The sequence below is a fragment of the Somniosus microcephalus genome, chromosome 10, assembly GCF_052327205.1.
Source record: "Somniosus microcephalus isolate GS21.2 chromosome 10, FLI_Smic_1.0, whole genome shotgun sequence".
In the NCBI taxonomy this organism is placed as follows: domain Eukaryota; kingdom Metazoa; phylum Chordata; class Chondrichthyes; order Squaliformes; family Somniosidae; genus Somniosus; species Somniosus microcephalus.
The window spans coordinates 217673037-217690063 of NC_140996.1; the positions used below are offsets into that span (position 1 = coordinate 217673037).

Consider the following 17027-nt stretch of genomic DNA (forward strand, 5'->3'; position numbering starts at 1 on the left):
CTATGCTGATGTTTATGCTCCACACGAGCCTCCTCCTTAACCTCAAGCATTTTATTTCCCCCCACCACCAAATCTGAAAGAAGACTAAGTTCGTGCCCATCACGCCCATGAAAAAAAAAAGTACGATTAATATTTCTGTAACTGTCAATCACCTTGTTTACAGACATCTATTGAGCTCCTTCAGTACCGTGATGAATAAGCAACTGTTGTTCACCAGGACAAACACAAGAAAAAAACAAACTCGTATTTAGATAGTACTTTATGGTAGCTCAAACATTGCACATGTTTCACATACAATTATTTTAAAATGCAACGATCATTGTCATGTGGCAACCATTCCGTGCACAGCAAGATCCCGCAGACAGCAATGCGACAAGTGGCCACGTAACCTCTTTGTGTGATGTTGGCCGAGGACAAGGATTGGGCAGGTCAGCGGAGAACTCTCTGCTCTTCTTTCTGAATAGCTCCATCGGATCTTTGAACATCCACCTGAGCCAACAGAACAGGTCATTTGGGGCTCGGTTTAATGCCTCGTCGGTAGGACAGCACCTCCAGCAGCACTCCTTCAGTACTGCAATGGAGGTTAACCTAGATCGTATCCTGGAGTGAGGTGGGAACCCACAACCTTCTGACTCTGAGGCAAGGGGAGTGTTTAAAAATGTTTTTCTAGCTATCTTGGATTAATATTGTCATCTGAGTAACTTTATTATAATATTGAGGGGGGTGGGGAAAGAGTTCTGCATCGCACGGTGTGAACTATCTTTAAAAAATGGCCAGTTGAAGCAGCACAAATTTCACAAGCTGGATCATTATCTGTCTGAAGTAACTTGGCAATACACAACAAAACTCACATCTTTCGAAAGACTCCATCACACAGCACCACAAAGCAAACAGCAAATTGTTGTCAATGGACATCGCACTTTCACAAGAACTTTTATACAGAAAATATGCAAGTCAGTATACATCAGAAATAACACCAGCTATCTCTGCAAGAACATCAACCCAGTTCCCAGTTTATAACAGTTCTACAGGGTAGGGGGAAGAGAACATATGGACCTCGTTCAAAAGACTTGACAGTCAACAGAATTACTTTACACAGGAGGGTGGTGGAAATAATGAAACAGGTCGCCCTAGGAAGTAGCAGAGACAAATAGTGTCAGCCAATTCAAGATGGAACTGGATAGATGTTTGCCAGAGAGCAATTAAAATATAGATCGCGTATAGTATTTTTCAAGCTCCAAAGACCACGCAGTCGATCTCTTCCTGTTGTGTGCATTACGTTGTTCACCAAACCCTTGATTAGCCTATGACCAACCAGCATCCTCCAAACAATTGCTAGATGCAGTTTTGTTGGGATAAGTAGTTATCATAATTCGATTGCTGTGGTTTATTTTCTTGCAGAATTGATACTTTGAATTGTTCCAAATTCATTTAGGAGATTAATCACCCGATTGATGATCTTCCGACTACCTCTAGCCTCCAACCTCTCCACAAAATTGTCTCTCTGTTTTATCAATACGACTGCAGTGATTGCTCCTCCTATCTGCAAATACAATGCCCTACTTTATTTTCTCATCCCTGTAGCATGACTATATTGAGAACAAGACTGACTGCGCCTTCTTCCTACTCCAATACAATTCTTTCCTATGGATTTTAAAACTTCGCTCTTCAATCTCCCTTCCAGCTCTCAAACAACCGGCAACCTCCATATGTCACGCTTCCCTTATTTTATCTTACTTCTTGCCACCAACTCCAAATTTGGAAAAAGAAACGGCCATTCTTAAAGCTAAGAGAGGCAAGTTTGCTGAACATACCAAGCTGGACAAACTGCAAGGTAATTCCGCTTCCTTCCTTCCATCCAAAGCTCTTAATAAAAAATGTAACCGAGAAATCAACTCCTCTGTGAGCAACTCCTCTGTGTGCACTGATTGCCGGCCTCCAGAGCAGGGAAGGCAGAGAGAGAGAGAGAGAGAGAAAGACGAGATCTAATAGTCCTCACTGGCATGCACATATCAGAGAGCAGCGTACTGTATATCAGAAACATAGAAGATAGGAGCAGGAGTAGGTCATTCGGCCCCTCGAGCCTGCTCCGCCATTCAATGAGATCATGGCTGATCATCCAAATTCAGTACCCTGTCCCTGCCTTCTCCCCATATCCCTTGATCCCTTTAGCCTTAAGAAATATATCCAACTCCTTCTTGAATATATTTAATGAATTGGCCTCAACTGCCTTCTGTGGTAGAGAATACCACAGGTTCACCACTCTCTGGGTGAAGAAATTCCTCCTCATCTCTGTCCTAAATGGCTTACCCCTTATCTTTAGACTGTGGCCCCTGGTTCTGGACTCCCCCGCCATCGGGAACATCCTTCCTGCATCTAGTCTGTCCAGTCCTGTTAGAATTTTATAAGTTTCAATGAGATCCCCTTTCATTCTTCTAAACTCCAGCGAGTATAAGCCCAATCGATAACAAGGCATTTGGGATCCACAACGAAGGCACATGACATCAAAGTAAGCATGAGGGCGGCTTTTATTTTGACCACAAACATGTAAAACTAAGTATCAGCAAGAGATTGGGTGCACACTTTGACAAATATATTGGATGCAGCATTCACCTGTAATCAACCTCCAGGATATTTCCTGAGCATGATGTACGGCTCTTTCAGAGTCGGCACTAGCACGATGGGCCGAATGACCTGCTTCTGCGCTGTATGATTCTAGATAGTATTACAGAACATTTCATAACTTTAGTGAATTCCGTCCAATACCAAATGGCATGAAGCAAATACGCCAGCAGCAAAGAAACCAGCATGTAAAAGAACTACAAAGTTAAAATAACACACCAGTTACGATCAGAGCGTGCGCTATTTTTACACGAGGTCTAAATTTTCATGCTAGGTCTACTATCAACTGTGAAGAAGATAACCTGCAATAAAGTGCAGCGGAACCCCCATCAGCATTTGTCCCCAACTCTCAGCCAGAACTGTCACCGGAAAAAATCTTCATCACAGGCAAGAAAGGTCATGTTTCTTTAATAAAAGCAGAACACTCAGGGGGTCAGGCAACATCTGTGGAGACCTTTCATCATTGGTGCCAGTATTTTCTGTTTTTATTTTCAGCATCCACGGTATTTTGCTTTTCTTGTGATGTTTCTTCAGTTTTCGTGCGTCAGCCAGTGGTTCAGTGGGTAGCACTCTCTGCCTCCGAGTCAGAAGGTTGTGGGTTCAAGTCCCACGCCAGGGACTTGAGCACATCTAGGCTGACACGCCAGTGCAGTACTGAGGGAGTGCTGCACTGCCAGAGGTGCTGTCGTTTGGAGGAGACGTTAAACCCAGGCCCCGTCTGCTCTCTTGGGTGGACGCAAAAGATCCTGCGGCACTATTTCGAAGAAGAGCAGGCGTCCTGGCCAATATTTATCGTTCAACCATTTGATCATTTATCACACTGCTGTTTGTGGGAGCTTGCTGTGTGCAGGTTGACTGCTGCGTTTCCTACATTACAACAGTGACTACACTTCAAAAGTACTTCATTGGCTGTAAAGCGCTTTGGGACATCCGGTGGTCGTAAAAGGCGCTACAGAAATTCAAGTCTTTTTCCCCCCCCTTTTTTGTATTTTAATGGTCTTCATTCCCGTGGCAGAATATGATACCATGTGTACAGGAGTGAAACTTGGTAACTGTCAATTATCCTCCAGTTTCACTTACTTCTTACAGCAAGGATTTAGCCTTTCTGAAACTCTATTTGGGGCGATTACTTTTTGAGCTGTCTAAAAGTAGTTTGAAGCACTGGTGGTCAGAGTGGTGGTGGTCATTTGTGGCGATGAATTACGAGCAATGCCCCCCCCATTGAAGCACGTTCGTTTCAGTGAATATTTTTTAATAGTATATTGCTACTAACACATTAAATAGGCCTAATGGCGAAACTGCAAATCTGCGTCCTTCCATACAGGAAACTGTGTTATCCGGAGGCTAACTGTCCGGAATGCTCGAGCCACCGGCAAAAATCAGCTGCTGTTTTCGTTAGGTTTTTTCTTCTCGTTGCTTTTTTCCCCCCCCACAGTCAAGCTCTACAAGGTCTGCTGAAGCTGTTGCTAAGCTACAGAGACGCTTGAACTGTTTAGAAGCTGTTGGGTTTGTTGACAGATACGGAGCTCAGAAGCTTCCGTATCTTTCAACATTAGCGCTGGAGTGTCCGGCAGTTTTGAAGGAACGGCAACAGCTCGGTCCCGTCGGTGCCGGATAGCACAAAGTTTCCTGTATTATATAAAATGAAAGTTTTTTTTTTAAAAACCCAGGCAACAAATTCCTGGCTGCAAAGTAATTGCAGGATCCGCGCCAGTTACAAACAGTTTGAACTTCGCTCTGCAGCCTCGTAAATCACTCGCAAAATAATTTAATATTCTCTCGAAAATCTATCCCTGGCTGATTCTTCAGAGTACAAAAGACCATGCAGGTGATCGAGACTCAATTAGTGGAGTTGAACTGTGTGTCAATGTATTATCTTGATAAGCAGACTGCACATCGGATAGCTGCGATTACTAAAGACGGATAAGGGCATTGAACAACAGCCTTTACTGATCAGTTGCATTGCACATTTTACATCGACACAAAGCTGTTTTGTGCAATTCTGGCATGAAGTTGCCCAAATTACATTTTGGCATTTGATGAGGCACCACCTTGAGGGGGAAGTCTGGCTTTGCACCAGCCGTGCTATAATCGGAACAGGTACAAGACAAAGTTTATAATGTGGGATTATCCGAGAACATTCCAAACACATTTTAAATCCAGCACAAAGCCCAATGATCAATTAACTGTCAGTCGTGGCTCAGTGGGCAGCACTCTTGCCTCTGAGTCAGAAGGTTGTGGGTTCAAGTCCCACTCCAGAGACTTGAACACATAAATCTAGGCTGACACTCCCAGTGCAGTACTGAGGGAGTGCTGCACTGTCGGAGGTGCCGTCTTTTGGATGAGACAGTAAACCGAGACTCCATCTGCCCTCTCAGGTGGATGCAATAGATCCCATGGCACTATTTCGAACAAGAGCAGGGGGGAGTTAACCCCGGTGTCCTGGCCAATATTTATCCCTCAATCAACATCATAAAAACAGATTATCTGGTCATTGTCACATTACTGTTTGTGGGAGCTTGCTGTGTGCAAATTGGCTGTCCCGTTTCCTACATTACAACAGTGACTACACTTCAAAAAGTAATTAATTGGCTGTAAAGCGCTTTGGGACATCCTGAAGTCGTGAAAGGTGCGATATAAATTTAAATTCTCTTTTTCTTATCTCATAGTCAACATTGAGCTTTAACTAGTATTCGGATTCCGGCGAGCGGAGCTGTGAGTTCACTTGTGTGGACGCACAGAAAGACCTTGGTTCTCCTCAGCTCCGAACACAGTTTGAAGCCAGGGGTATAATTTGAGTCCGTCAGCCCCCACATCACTCTCATTTACCACACTGGAACAGTGCCTGACTCAATTTTATACACTGACATAACTTCTCTTCCATCAAAAAAATATGGAAGGCATCCAGAAGCACAAGGATGTTAGGAGCATCTACAACTGGTGACCGTGTTTAAAAAGCTACATCTGCTACATCACAAAAACCGCTCTACACATTTAAAAAAAAGAAATATTCCTAGTAAATGAGTCATTTGTAGCGGAGGGCAATTTGGAAGTTTTGCTTTCTCACGTCGTTAATCTTCATCCCTCGCCCGAGTTCTACTTTAACTAAGGTAAGCTGGATGAGTCTGACCTTAACTGCAGAGTGGTGGCACTAACAGAATCGGAATAACATCCCGATTTTGCTTTTACAACTTTCTCCATACAAAAGGAGAAGACTAATCTTGAGGTACAGAGAGGTCAAAGGGGAACGCTGAAACCAAACACAGAAAGAACGAACACGGGGCAAAACTGAATCTGAATGTAGAGAGCAAGAACACCAGGCAACATTGGCACCAAATACAAAGAAAGCAGGAACACAGGGCAACATTGGAACTGAATTGGAGGAGATAAGAGTGAAATGAATCGAAGTATTGCTTCGAAGTAAAGGGAGGAGCACAAAGAGCAAAACTGGAACCGAATATAGAGAGAAAGAACATTAGAAGCAAATATATATAGAGAGAGAAAACACAGCATGAAATTGAAACCAGATAGTGTGTGTCAGAGAGATAACACAGGACAATATTTGAACCAAGTAGAGAGAGAAAACACACACACCAACACTGGAACCGAGAGAGGATAGATGGATCTATGATAGAGATAGATATTGATGGATAGATACGTGATACAGAGATAGATAGATTCGTGATAGATGGATATGTGCTTGATAGATAGATCGAGATAGAGATAGACAGATGGAGAGATGGATGGATATGGGAGAGACAGAGAGGGAGAGAGGAGCACAGAGAGAGGGGGAGAGAGAGGGACAGACAAAGAGAGAGAGAGATAAACAGAGAGAGATGGAGATAGATGGAGAGATGGATGGATATGGGAGACAGAGGGAGAGAGGAACACAGAGAGGGGGAGAGAGGGACAGACAGACAGAGACAAAGAGAGACAGAGAGAGAGAGAGAGAGAGAGAGATAAACAGCCAGAGAGAGATGGAGACAGACAGATGGAGAGATAGATGGATATGGGAGAGACAGAGGGAGAGAGGAACACAGAGAGGGAGGGAGATGGGCAGAGATAGAGACAAAGAGAGAGACACAGAGAGACAGAGATAAACAGACAGAGATAGAGATGGAGATAGGCAGAGAGAGAGAGACAGACAAGACAGAGAGAGAAACAGACAGAGAGATGATGTGTGACCAACAAATGTCAAATCGATTGACACCTACAGAATGTTGGAAAACTGTACCTTTTTGCTATGTAAGCTTTGGCAATATGGTTCTCTGTAAACTTTCATGCCAATAAAGCATTTGAATTGGAATTGGAATTGGACAGAGGGAGAGATCACGAACGATCGCGAATCTGCGGCCGGTGGTGAGCCGGTAAGCGGGCGGTTTGGAGCGGGGAATGGCCGCTGTGGGCGCCGCTGCCGCTGTCAGTGAAATGTCCAGCCCGCGGGGCGGGTCGGTAAAGCAGGGCCCCGGTCTGTGGCTGGCCTGCCTGCTCTGTCCCGGCGGGGGCGCCTCCATTGCAGCGCGGCGCGGTCTCTGACCTGGCAGCGAGAAGCAGCGGCCCAGCAGCTGGAAGACGAGCACCTTCAGCCCCACCGCGTAGGTCCGCAGCATCGCGCTGAGCGGGGACATGATTGCGGCTGGACCCGAGCACTGGGGACAGCGCACCGCACACACCGAGCCTCCGGAACCTGCCGCCTCGCACCACAGTTCCGCAGCACAATCCGCCCCCCCTGCAGCTCAACACGGGGCAGCGCCCCTGACCCAGCACTGTGTGTGTGGACATGTGTGTTTACATGTACATAGTGTGTATATAATATGTGTATATATGTACATATATATGGTGTGTGTATGTATATATAGTGTGTAATATGTACATATATATATGTGTACATATATATAGTGTACATATATGTAATGTGTATATATGTACACATATATAGTGTATAATGTGTATATATGTACACATATATATATAATGTGTATGTATGCACATATACGGTGTGTGTATTAATGTGTATATATGCACATATATATGGTGTGTGTAGTAACCTGGGAGGTTATGAGTAACCTGATCCACCAGGTGGTGCTGTGGCAATTGGTCTCCTGAGTTAAGTCTGGTCTGTACTGGTTGTACTCTTTGTTTTTGCTGCCTCATGGCAGAAGCTTTTATGTGCAAGTGTTGATTAAACCATGTTACGGAGTTAACCTGTGTCCATCTCCATCTATGGCCACCTCAAGATACCACATATGGCGACGAGAATAAAGGACGGAAAAGTTTTGGTGGATCAGTCATAGTTATGGAGTATTCGGAAGAGGTGCTCGGGTTGGTTAGCAAACTAGTCGGAAAAGCACGAGGCTAGGCCACGGGAGTCGAAACGGAGTTTGATTTTTTGGCTGAAGTGACCGGCCTCCAAGGATGGCAGGAAAGGTAGGCTCCGTGGCACCTTTTGACAGCAAGTCGCAGTCTTGGGAGGAGTATTGTGAAATACTGAGCCATTTCTTTATGGCAAACGAGGTGGACAGTGCTGCAAAGAAAAGGGCCATTTTACTGAGTTGTGTGGGAGCGCAAACCTTTACACGGATGAGGAATCTGCTGAGCCCGGAGCGGCCAGGAGAAAAATCTTTTGACGAGTTGGTGAGTCTACTAAAGAATCATTTCAATCCGAAACCTAGTGAAATAGTACAGAGATGGAAATTCAATTCGAGGATTAGGAGGCCGGAAGAAAGCGTTACTGAGTATGTGGAGGAGCTTCGGAAGCTCGCACATAATTTTGGAAATACGCTCACAGTCATGTTAAGGGACAGACTAGTATGCGGAGTTAACGATGACAGTATACAGCAAAGGTTGCTGTCAGAAGAAGGATTAACGTTTGAGACGGCACTTAAAAAAGCACAAGCCATGGAGACGGCTAACAAGGACATTAAGGACTTAAACAGTATGAGCAAGGAGAAATGGAGTAAACCAGTGGGAGGAGCTGTTTTCAAGATGGAAGCTGGCGTGAAAAGTCCACCAGTCGGGGTTGGGGATTGCTACCAATGTGGCGGGACGAGCCATTATGCAAAGGACTGCAGGTTTGCAAAGGCAAAGTGCCACAATTGTGGAAAAATAGGGCACTTAAAGAAAGTCTGTAAAAGGGCAGTGAGTGAGAGAAGCAGTGCTAAAGGGGCAAAGCATGCTAAAGGGGGGAGGGAGAAGTACACAAAGCGGGCAAATTACATACAAGAGGAGGAAGAGTCTAGTGAGGAGGTTTTCACTATATACAGTATAGACACTTCAAGGCCCAACGTACCCCCTCTCACTCAGTATTTGATAGTGAACGGAGGTCAAGTAAAGTTTGAGATTGACACCGGATGTAGTGTAACCATAATGTCGCAGACTGAGTACGCCAAGCTATGGGGGAAGCAAAAGTACCAGAGCTAGGTACATGCCCCATTAGTTTCAGAAGGTGGACATTTTGGGGGCGGCCGAAGTACAAGTGGAACACAAAGGAGTCACCAAAGAGCTTACGGTGGCAGTGGTAGCAGGGTCAGGGCCAAACCTGTTAGGGCGAGGGTGGATCAGTGAGTTGAGTGTGGACTGGCAGGCAACGAATAAAATGGAGGACAGTACAGAGGCACTGCAAGAAGTGCTGATGAAGCATGAGTTCGTGTTCAAGGACGAACTGGGCACCTTAAGGGGAGCCACAGCCAAGATTCATGTAGCCAGTGATGCCACGCCTCGTTTCTTTAAACCAAGGTCGGTACCTTTTGCAATGAAAACCAAGGTTGAGGCGGAACTAGATTGCCTGCTAAAGGACAAAGTAATAGAACCAGTGAAATTTTCAGACTGGGCGGCACCAATAGTCCCGGTATTGAAGCCCGACGGTAACGTAAGGGTGTGTGGTGACTATAAGTTAACAGTGAACAGAGTATCATCACTGGAACAGTACCCCATTCCGAGAATGGAGGACATGTTAACATCGCTCGCTGGGGGAGAAAGATTCAACAAACTGGACATGAGTCATGCGTATCAGCAGATATTGCTAGATGAAGAATCAAAAAAGTTTGTCACGGTGAACACGCACAAGGGGCTGTTCACATATGCCAGGTTACCATTTGGTGTCAGTTCTAGCCCAGCAATATTCCAACGGACTATGGAGGGCATTCTGCAGGGCATTCCAAAGGTGGCCGTGTACTTAGATGATATTCTGCTAACAGGAAGTGACGATTAGGATCACGTAAAAACACTGGACAAAGTGCTACAGCGGCTGGAAGAGGTGGGGCTATGCCTGAAACGGAGTAAGTGTAGTTTCATGGAGAAGAAAGTTACATTCCTGGGACATCGGGTGGATGCCACAGGCCTCCATCCATTACCAGGGAAAGTGCGGGCAGTGCAGGATGCACCTGCACCCACCTCAGTGACTGAACTGAAAGCCTATCTAGGGCTCCTGAATTATTATAACTGGTTTCTTCTAAACCTATCGATGCTGCTGGCACCCCTGCACAAACTGCTGAGAAAGGAGGAGCCATGGCATTGGGGCCAGAGCAAGCGAAAGCGTTTCAGCAGTCAAAGGAGCTACTTCAGTCCAGCAGGGTGTTAGTGCATTACGACGAGAAGAAGGAGCTGATAATGCCCTGCGACGCATCACCCTATGGAGTGGGGGCAGTGTTGGCCCACCGCATGCCAGATGGAGCGGAAAGGCCCATCGGGTTTGTTTCACACACGCTTACAGCTGCGGAAAAAAACTATTCACAGCTTGATAAAGAGGGGTTGGCCATTATATTTGGAGTAAAGAAATTCCATAAGTACATATATGGGAGGAAGTTTGTAATCAGTACTGACCACAAGCCTCTTATTAGCTTACTGAATGAGATGAAAGCGGTGCCTCAAATGGCATCACAGAGAATAATGAGATGGGCAGTAATACTAAGAGCCTATGAATATGTGATCACGTACAGAGCCGGCAAGGAAAACGGGAACGCTGATGCTCTCAGCCACCTGCCCCTCCCAAAATCTCCTCGCAGTACTTCCCCTGAGGAGCACGTCCTGATGCTGGATCAGGAGATCAGTCCCCTGATGACTTCAGCGCAAATCCAGGGCTGGACAGCCAAGGACTCCGTTCTGTCAAGGGTCCGTGAGTATGTGTTGAAAGGCTGGCCAGATCACCGTGAGGGACCGGAGTTTGCGCCGTACAGACAGAGACAGCACGAGCTCAGTGTCCAAGATGGATGTGTGTTATGGGGAGCACGCATCATAGTCCCAGAGCAGGGACGCTCTACTTTGATGGAACAGTTGCATCAATCGCACCCAGGAATGACTAGAATGAAAGGACTGGCTAGGAGCTACCTGTGGTGGCCTAACTTGGATGCTGAAATTGAGTCAAAGGTAAAGTCATGCACTATATGTCAGGAACAGAGGAAAGCACCTGCCGGGGTACCACTCCATCCCTGGGAGTGGCCCAGCAAACCCTGGAGGAGAATTCACATAGACTATGCGGGACCTTTTATGGGCAAAATGTTTTTGGTGCTGGTAGACGCTCACTCAAAGTGGATTGACGTTTATCCAGTGAGCTCTGCAACGACTGATGCCACACTGGATTGTCTCAGGAACAGCTTCAGCACGCATGGTATTCCAGAAATGATTGTATCCGACAATGCACAGTGTTTTGTTAGTGAAGGGAGCAAAGAATTCATGGTAAGGAATGGAATCACACATGTCACCTCGGCTCCATATCACCCAGCCTCAAATGGGTTAGCCGAGCGAGCCGTGCAGACTTTTAAGGAGCTCATGAGGAAGAGCTCAGGTGACACCCTGGAGACCAAGCTCAATAGAGCCTTGTTTAGTTATTGTATAACACCCCAAGCTACCACGGGGCTTTCTCCGGCTGAGTTGATGATGGGGAGAAAGTTGCGGTGCACGTTAGACCTGATACACCCAGATCTCAAAAGCAAGGTTGAGACAAAACAAACAAACCAAAAAGCGTACCATGACAAACATACTAAAGCTCGCCATTTTGCCATAGGGGACTCTGTGTACACCTGGAACTTCGGCTATGGACCTAAATGGATACCAGGACTAATCCAGGACATTACAGGACCTGTGTCGTACTCCGTGTTACTAGGGGATGGTTGAGGGGTTTGTCGGCATGTGGATCAGCTTTTCAGCCGGCAGCAGGGGGAACTGCCTCAGATGGAAGAAAGGGCAGTAGAGGAGGCTGTTCCAGGACCCAGCACGGCTTATAAAGTGCCAGTGGACACTGGTACTGCCAGGCCACAGCGGGACAGAGTAAAACCAACATCAGAGACTACTCCAATCTCAAGTGCGAGTGAATCTGAGAATCCACCACAAGTGGAATTAAGACATTCACAAAGGATTCGCAAGCAACCAGAAAGACTTATACAAACCTGTTAAATTAGTCAGGGGTTAACCATGGTTAGAACATACTGGTTATTTAAAACGTAGTACCTAGTAAGGGTTATTGTTTAAGAATTGCATACGGCAATCTTAGGGGGGGAGGAGTGTAGTAACCTGGGAGGTTATGAGTAACCTGATCCACCAGGTGGTGCTGTGGCAATTGGTCTCCTGAGTTAAGTCTGGTCTGTACTGGTTGTACTCTTTGTTTTTTCTGCCTCATGGCAGAAGCTTTTATGTGCAAGTGTTGATTAAACCATGTTACGGAGTTAACCTGTGTCCGTCTCCATCTATGGCCACCTCAAGATACCACAGTGTGTGTATATGTGTACATATACAGTGTGTGTATAATGTGTGTATATATGTACATATATAGTGTGTGTATAATGTGTGTGATACATGTACACATATATAGTGTGTATATAATATATGTGTGTGTCCTGGCTAGCCTCCCACATTCTACCCTACATAAACTTGAGGTCATCCAAAACTCGGCTGCCCGTGTCCTAACTCGCACCAAGTCCTGTTCACCCATCACCCTTGTGCTCACTGACCTACATTGGCTCCCGGTTAAGCAAGGCCTCGATTTCAAAATTCTCATCCTTGTTTTCAAATCCCTCCATGGCCTCGCCCCTCCCTATCTCTGTAATCTCCTTTAGCCCCACAACCCCCCGAGATATCTACACTCCTCTAATTCTGCCCTCTTGAGCATCCTTGATTATAATCGCTCAACTATTGGTGGCCGTGCCTTCTGTTGCCGAGGCCCTAAACTTTGGAATTCCCTGCCTAAACCTCTCCGCCTCGCTACCTGTCTTTAGTTCTTTAAGATACTCATTAAAACCTACCTCTTTGACCAAGCTTTTGGTCACCTGCCCTAATTTCTCCTTATGTGGCTCGGTGTCAAATCTTTTAGAACATAAGAACATAAGAAATAGGAGCAGGAGTAGGCCAATCGGCCCCTCGAGCCTGCTCCGCCATTCAATAAGATCATGGCTGATCTGATCCTAACCGCCAATCCACTACCACAGAACCATCTCCTGAATCTAACAGAATTAGACACACGAAATAGGAGCAGGATCAGGCTACACGGCCCCTGGGCCCGCTCCGCTACCCACAGGGCCATGACCGATCCGAACCTAGACTCATGTCCAAATTCCTGCCCGCTCCCCATAACCCTTAATTCCCTTTACTTCTAGGAAACTGTCTATTTCTGTTTTAAATTTATGTAATGATGTAGCTTCTACAGCTTTTTGGGGCAGCATATTCCATGGACCTACCACCCTCTGAGTGAAGTAGTTCCTCCTCATCTCAGTTTTGAAAGAGCAGCCCCTTATTCTAAGACTATGCCCCCTAGTTCTAGTTTCACCCATCATCGGGAACATCCTCCCCGCATCCACCCGATCCAACCCCTTCACAATCTTATATGTTTCAATAAGATTGCCTCTCATTCTTCTGAACTCCAATGAGTAGAGTCCCAATCTACTCAACCTCTCCTCATATGGCCATCCCCTCATCCCCGGGATTAACCGAGTGAACCTTCTTTGTACTGACTCGAGAGCAAGTATGTCTTTTCTTAAATATGGACACCAGAACTGTATGCAGTATTCCAGGTGCGGTCTCACCAATACCTTGTACAACTGAAGCAATACCTCCCTATTTTTATATTCTATCCCCCTAGCAATGAAAGCCAACATTCCGTTGGCCTTCTTAATCACTTGCTGCGCCTGCATACTAACCTTTTGAGTTTCGTGCACCAGGACCCCCAGATCCCTTTGTACTTCAGTACTTTCCAGTTTCTTGCCATTAAGATAATAACTTGCTCTACGATTTTTCCTGCCAAAGTGCATAACCTCACACTTTCCAGTATTGTATTCCATCTGCCAAATCTCTGCCCACTTACTTAGCCTGTCTATGTCCCCTTGCAGGTTTTTTATGTCCTCCTCACTACTTTCCCTCCCATCTTAGTATCATCTGCAAACTTTGATATGTTACACTCGGTCCCCTCCTCCAAATCGTTAATATAGATTGTAAAGAGTTGGGGACCCAGCACTGACCCCTGCGGAACACCACTAGTTACTGATTGCCAGTCTGAGAATGAACCATTTATCCCAACTCTCTGCCTTCTGTTAGATAGCCAATCCTCTATCCATGCCAGAATATTACCCCCAATCCCGTGATTTTTTATCTTAAGCAATAATCTTTTGTGTGGCACCTTGTCAAATGCCTTTTGGAAGTCTAAATACACTACGTCCACTGGTTCCCCTTTATCCACCCTATATGTTACTTCCTCCTTCCTTTGTCTTTTAATACTCTTGTGAAGCGTCTTGGGACGTTTTACTACATTAAAGGCGCTATATAAATACATGTTGTGTACATATGTACATATATATAAAGAAAGAAAGACTTGCATTTATATAGCGCCTTTCATGACCACCGGCCATCTCAAGTCGCTTTACAGCCAATGAAGTACTTTTGGAGTGTAGTCACTGTTGTAATGTGGGAAACACGGCAGCCAACTTGCGCACAGCAAGCTCCCACAAACAACCATGTGATAATGACCAGATAATCTGTTTTTGTTATGTTGATTGAGGGATAAATATTGGCCAGGACACCGGGGAGAACTCCCCTGCTCTTCTTCGAAATAGTGCCGCGGGATCTTTTACGTCCACCTGAGAGAGCAGACAGGGCCTCGGTTTAACATCTCATCCGAAAGACGGTATCTCCGACAGTGCAGCACTCCCTCAGCACTGCACTGGAGAGTGTCAGCCTAGCTTTACGTGCTCAAGTCCCTGGAGTGGGACTTGAACCCATAACCTTCTGACTCAGAGGCGAGGGTGCTACTAACTGAGCCACAGCTGAGCATAGTGTGTATATAATATATGTGTGTATATATGTACATATATTATGTGTATACATATAGTGCGTATAATGTGTGTATATACGTACATACATAGTGTATATACAATGTGCATTATATGCGTACATATATCGTGGGCATATATATGTATATATGTGTATATATATGTTTGTATATATGTGCATATATATTGTGTGTATAATGCACGTGTGTATATGTACATAGTGTGTATATCATGTGTATTTGTGTACATATATAGTGTATATATGTGTATATAGTGTATATATGTGTGTATAGTGTGTATATATGTGTGTATAGTGTGTATATATGTGTGTATAGTGTGTATATATGTATATATTGTGTATATATGTACGTATAGTGTATATATGTACGTATATAGTGTGTGTATATATGTACGTATATAGTGTGTATATATGTACGTATATAGTGTGTATATATGTACATATATATAGTGTATATGTGTGTATATACGTACATATGTGTGTGTGTAAATATATGTGTGTATATTTGCATAGTGTATATATATGTGTGTATATATTTGTGTGTGTATATATGTACATATACATATGTGTGTATGTGTAAATATATGTGTATATATTTGCATATATAGTGTACTAGCTGGAGTGCCCGGCGGTGCCGAGGGTTTTTTGAGGGCATGTTGTTGTTGGAAGAGAGAGAGAGAGACTGGGGGGAGAAGAGAGAGACTGGGGGGAGAAGAGAGAGACTGGGGGGAGAAGAGAGAGACGGGGGGGAAGAGAGAGACTGCTGGATTTAGTTTGGGATTAGCCTGGAGAGAGAGGGGGGGAAGGAGCGCCTCAGGCCTGGCCCGATCGACCCCTGCGAAGGAAGGAAGGAAGGAAGGAAGAAGGCGAGCTCTCCCTCCCTGTCCCACCCCCTCACTCTTTCCCTCCCTCACCCTCTCTCTCTCCCTCCCCCTGTCTCTCCCTGCTTTACTCTCTCTGCCTCCCTCCCCTCTCCTCTCCCTCCCTGCCCCTCTCCTCCCCCTCCCTCCCCCTCTCCTCTCCCCTCTTCCCCCTTCCCCCCTCCTCCCCTCATCCCTCTTCCCCTCCTCCCTCTTCCCCCCTCCCCTCCTCCCTCTCCCCCCCCTCCCCCTCCTCCCTCTTCCCCCCCTCTCCCCCCCTCCTCCCCCCTCCCTCCTCCCTCCCCCTCCTCCCTCTTCCCCTCCTCCCTCTTCCCCCTCCTCCCTCTTCCCCCCTCCCCCTCCTCCTCCTCCCTCTTCCCCCTCCCCTCCTCCTCCTCCCTCTTCCCCCTCCCCTCCTCCTCCTCCCTCTTCCCCCTCCCCTCCTCCTCCTCCCTCTTCCCCCTCCCCCTCCCTCTTCCCCCCTCCCTCTTCCCCCCTCCCCCTCCTCCCCCCTCCCCCTCCTCCCTCTTCCCCCCTCCCCCTCCTCCTCCTCCCTCTTCCCCCCTCCTCCCTCTTCCCCCCTCCCCCTCCTCCCTCTTCCCCCTTCCCCCTCCTCCCTCTTCCCTCTTCCCCCCTCCTCCCTCTTCCCCCCTCCCCTCCTCCCTCTTCCCCCCTCCCTCTTCCCCCTCCCTCTTACCCTCTCCCCTCCCCGAGCCCTCATCCCCCGCTCCAATCCCTCTTTCTGCCGCAGGGCCCGGGCCTCGACACCTGGATGAACGCGTTCCCCTGGACGCTTTTGGCGGCCTTGGCCATCACCCGGATGCCATTGGTCGAGGCGAAGACGGTGACGTGGTCGCGGAAATGAACGGCCTTCAGCAGGTTCAACAGGTTCCGGGCGCACCGGGAATCCGCTGAACTCTAGGCCCAGGCTTCCCGCGCTGCTAGGCCGCGGCTCCGCGCATCCACTACAATAAAGAGAGATTCCTAAATATTAAAGTTCAGGTTTTTAAGCACCCCATAGAAGACAACTGCAGAAAAGAACCTAACGGGGTACACACAGAAAGTGTGAAAAATAAACACACAGAAAGTGGGAAAAATAAATCAATAGTTAGGAATCAAGATGGCGGCCACTCACCTCAGCTCAGAAGGATTAGGCCCGCCCACACACGCAATGAAATGCCCCCTGTGACGCACCGATTGGTCAACCATCAGGTTAATCCCCTGTACGATTGGTCAACCATCACGTCACTCAATGCTAATGAGTGGAATGTTGCC

General features: G+C 46.6%; 2 protein-coding genes across 4 annotated transcripts in view; both read right to left on the bottom strand.

Moving 5' to 3' along the window:
* Positions 1 to 7250, bottom strand: part of dhrsx (dehydrogenase/reductase (SDR family) X-linked) — a 292526-nt gene extending 285276 nt beyond the window's left edge. Inside the window, exons 1-2 of the mRNA XM_085998312.1 lie at positions 7160 to 7250; positions 2614 to 2715 (exon numbers count right to left, since the gene is read on the bottom strand). Of these exons, the coding sequence (XP_085854438.1) occupies positions 2614 to 2715; positions 7160 to 7250 (193 nt within the window). The remainder of the gene's footprint in view (positions 1 to 2613; positions 2716 to 7159) is intronic.
* The window catches only part of LOC147112101 (E3 SUMO-protein ligase ZBED1-like), a 77857-nt gene that overhangs the window by 11750 nt on the left and 49080 nt on the right, over positions 1 to 17027 (bottom strand). The window contains exon 1 of one of the 3 annotated variants that reach the window (XM_085999613.1): positions 7160 to 7298. The exons of 1 other annotated variant lie outside the window; for it this stretch is intronic. The gene's annotated coding sequence lies outside the window, so the exon portion shown is untranslated. Of the gene's footprint in view, positions 1 to 2613; positions 2681 to 7159; positions 7299 to 17027 lie in introns of those variants that run through there. One more of the 3 variants, XM_085999615.1, reaches the window with a different exon arrangement.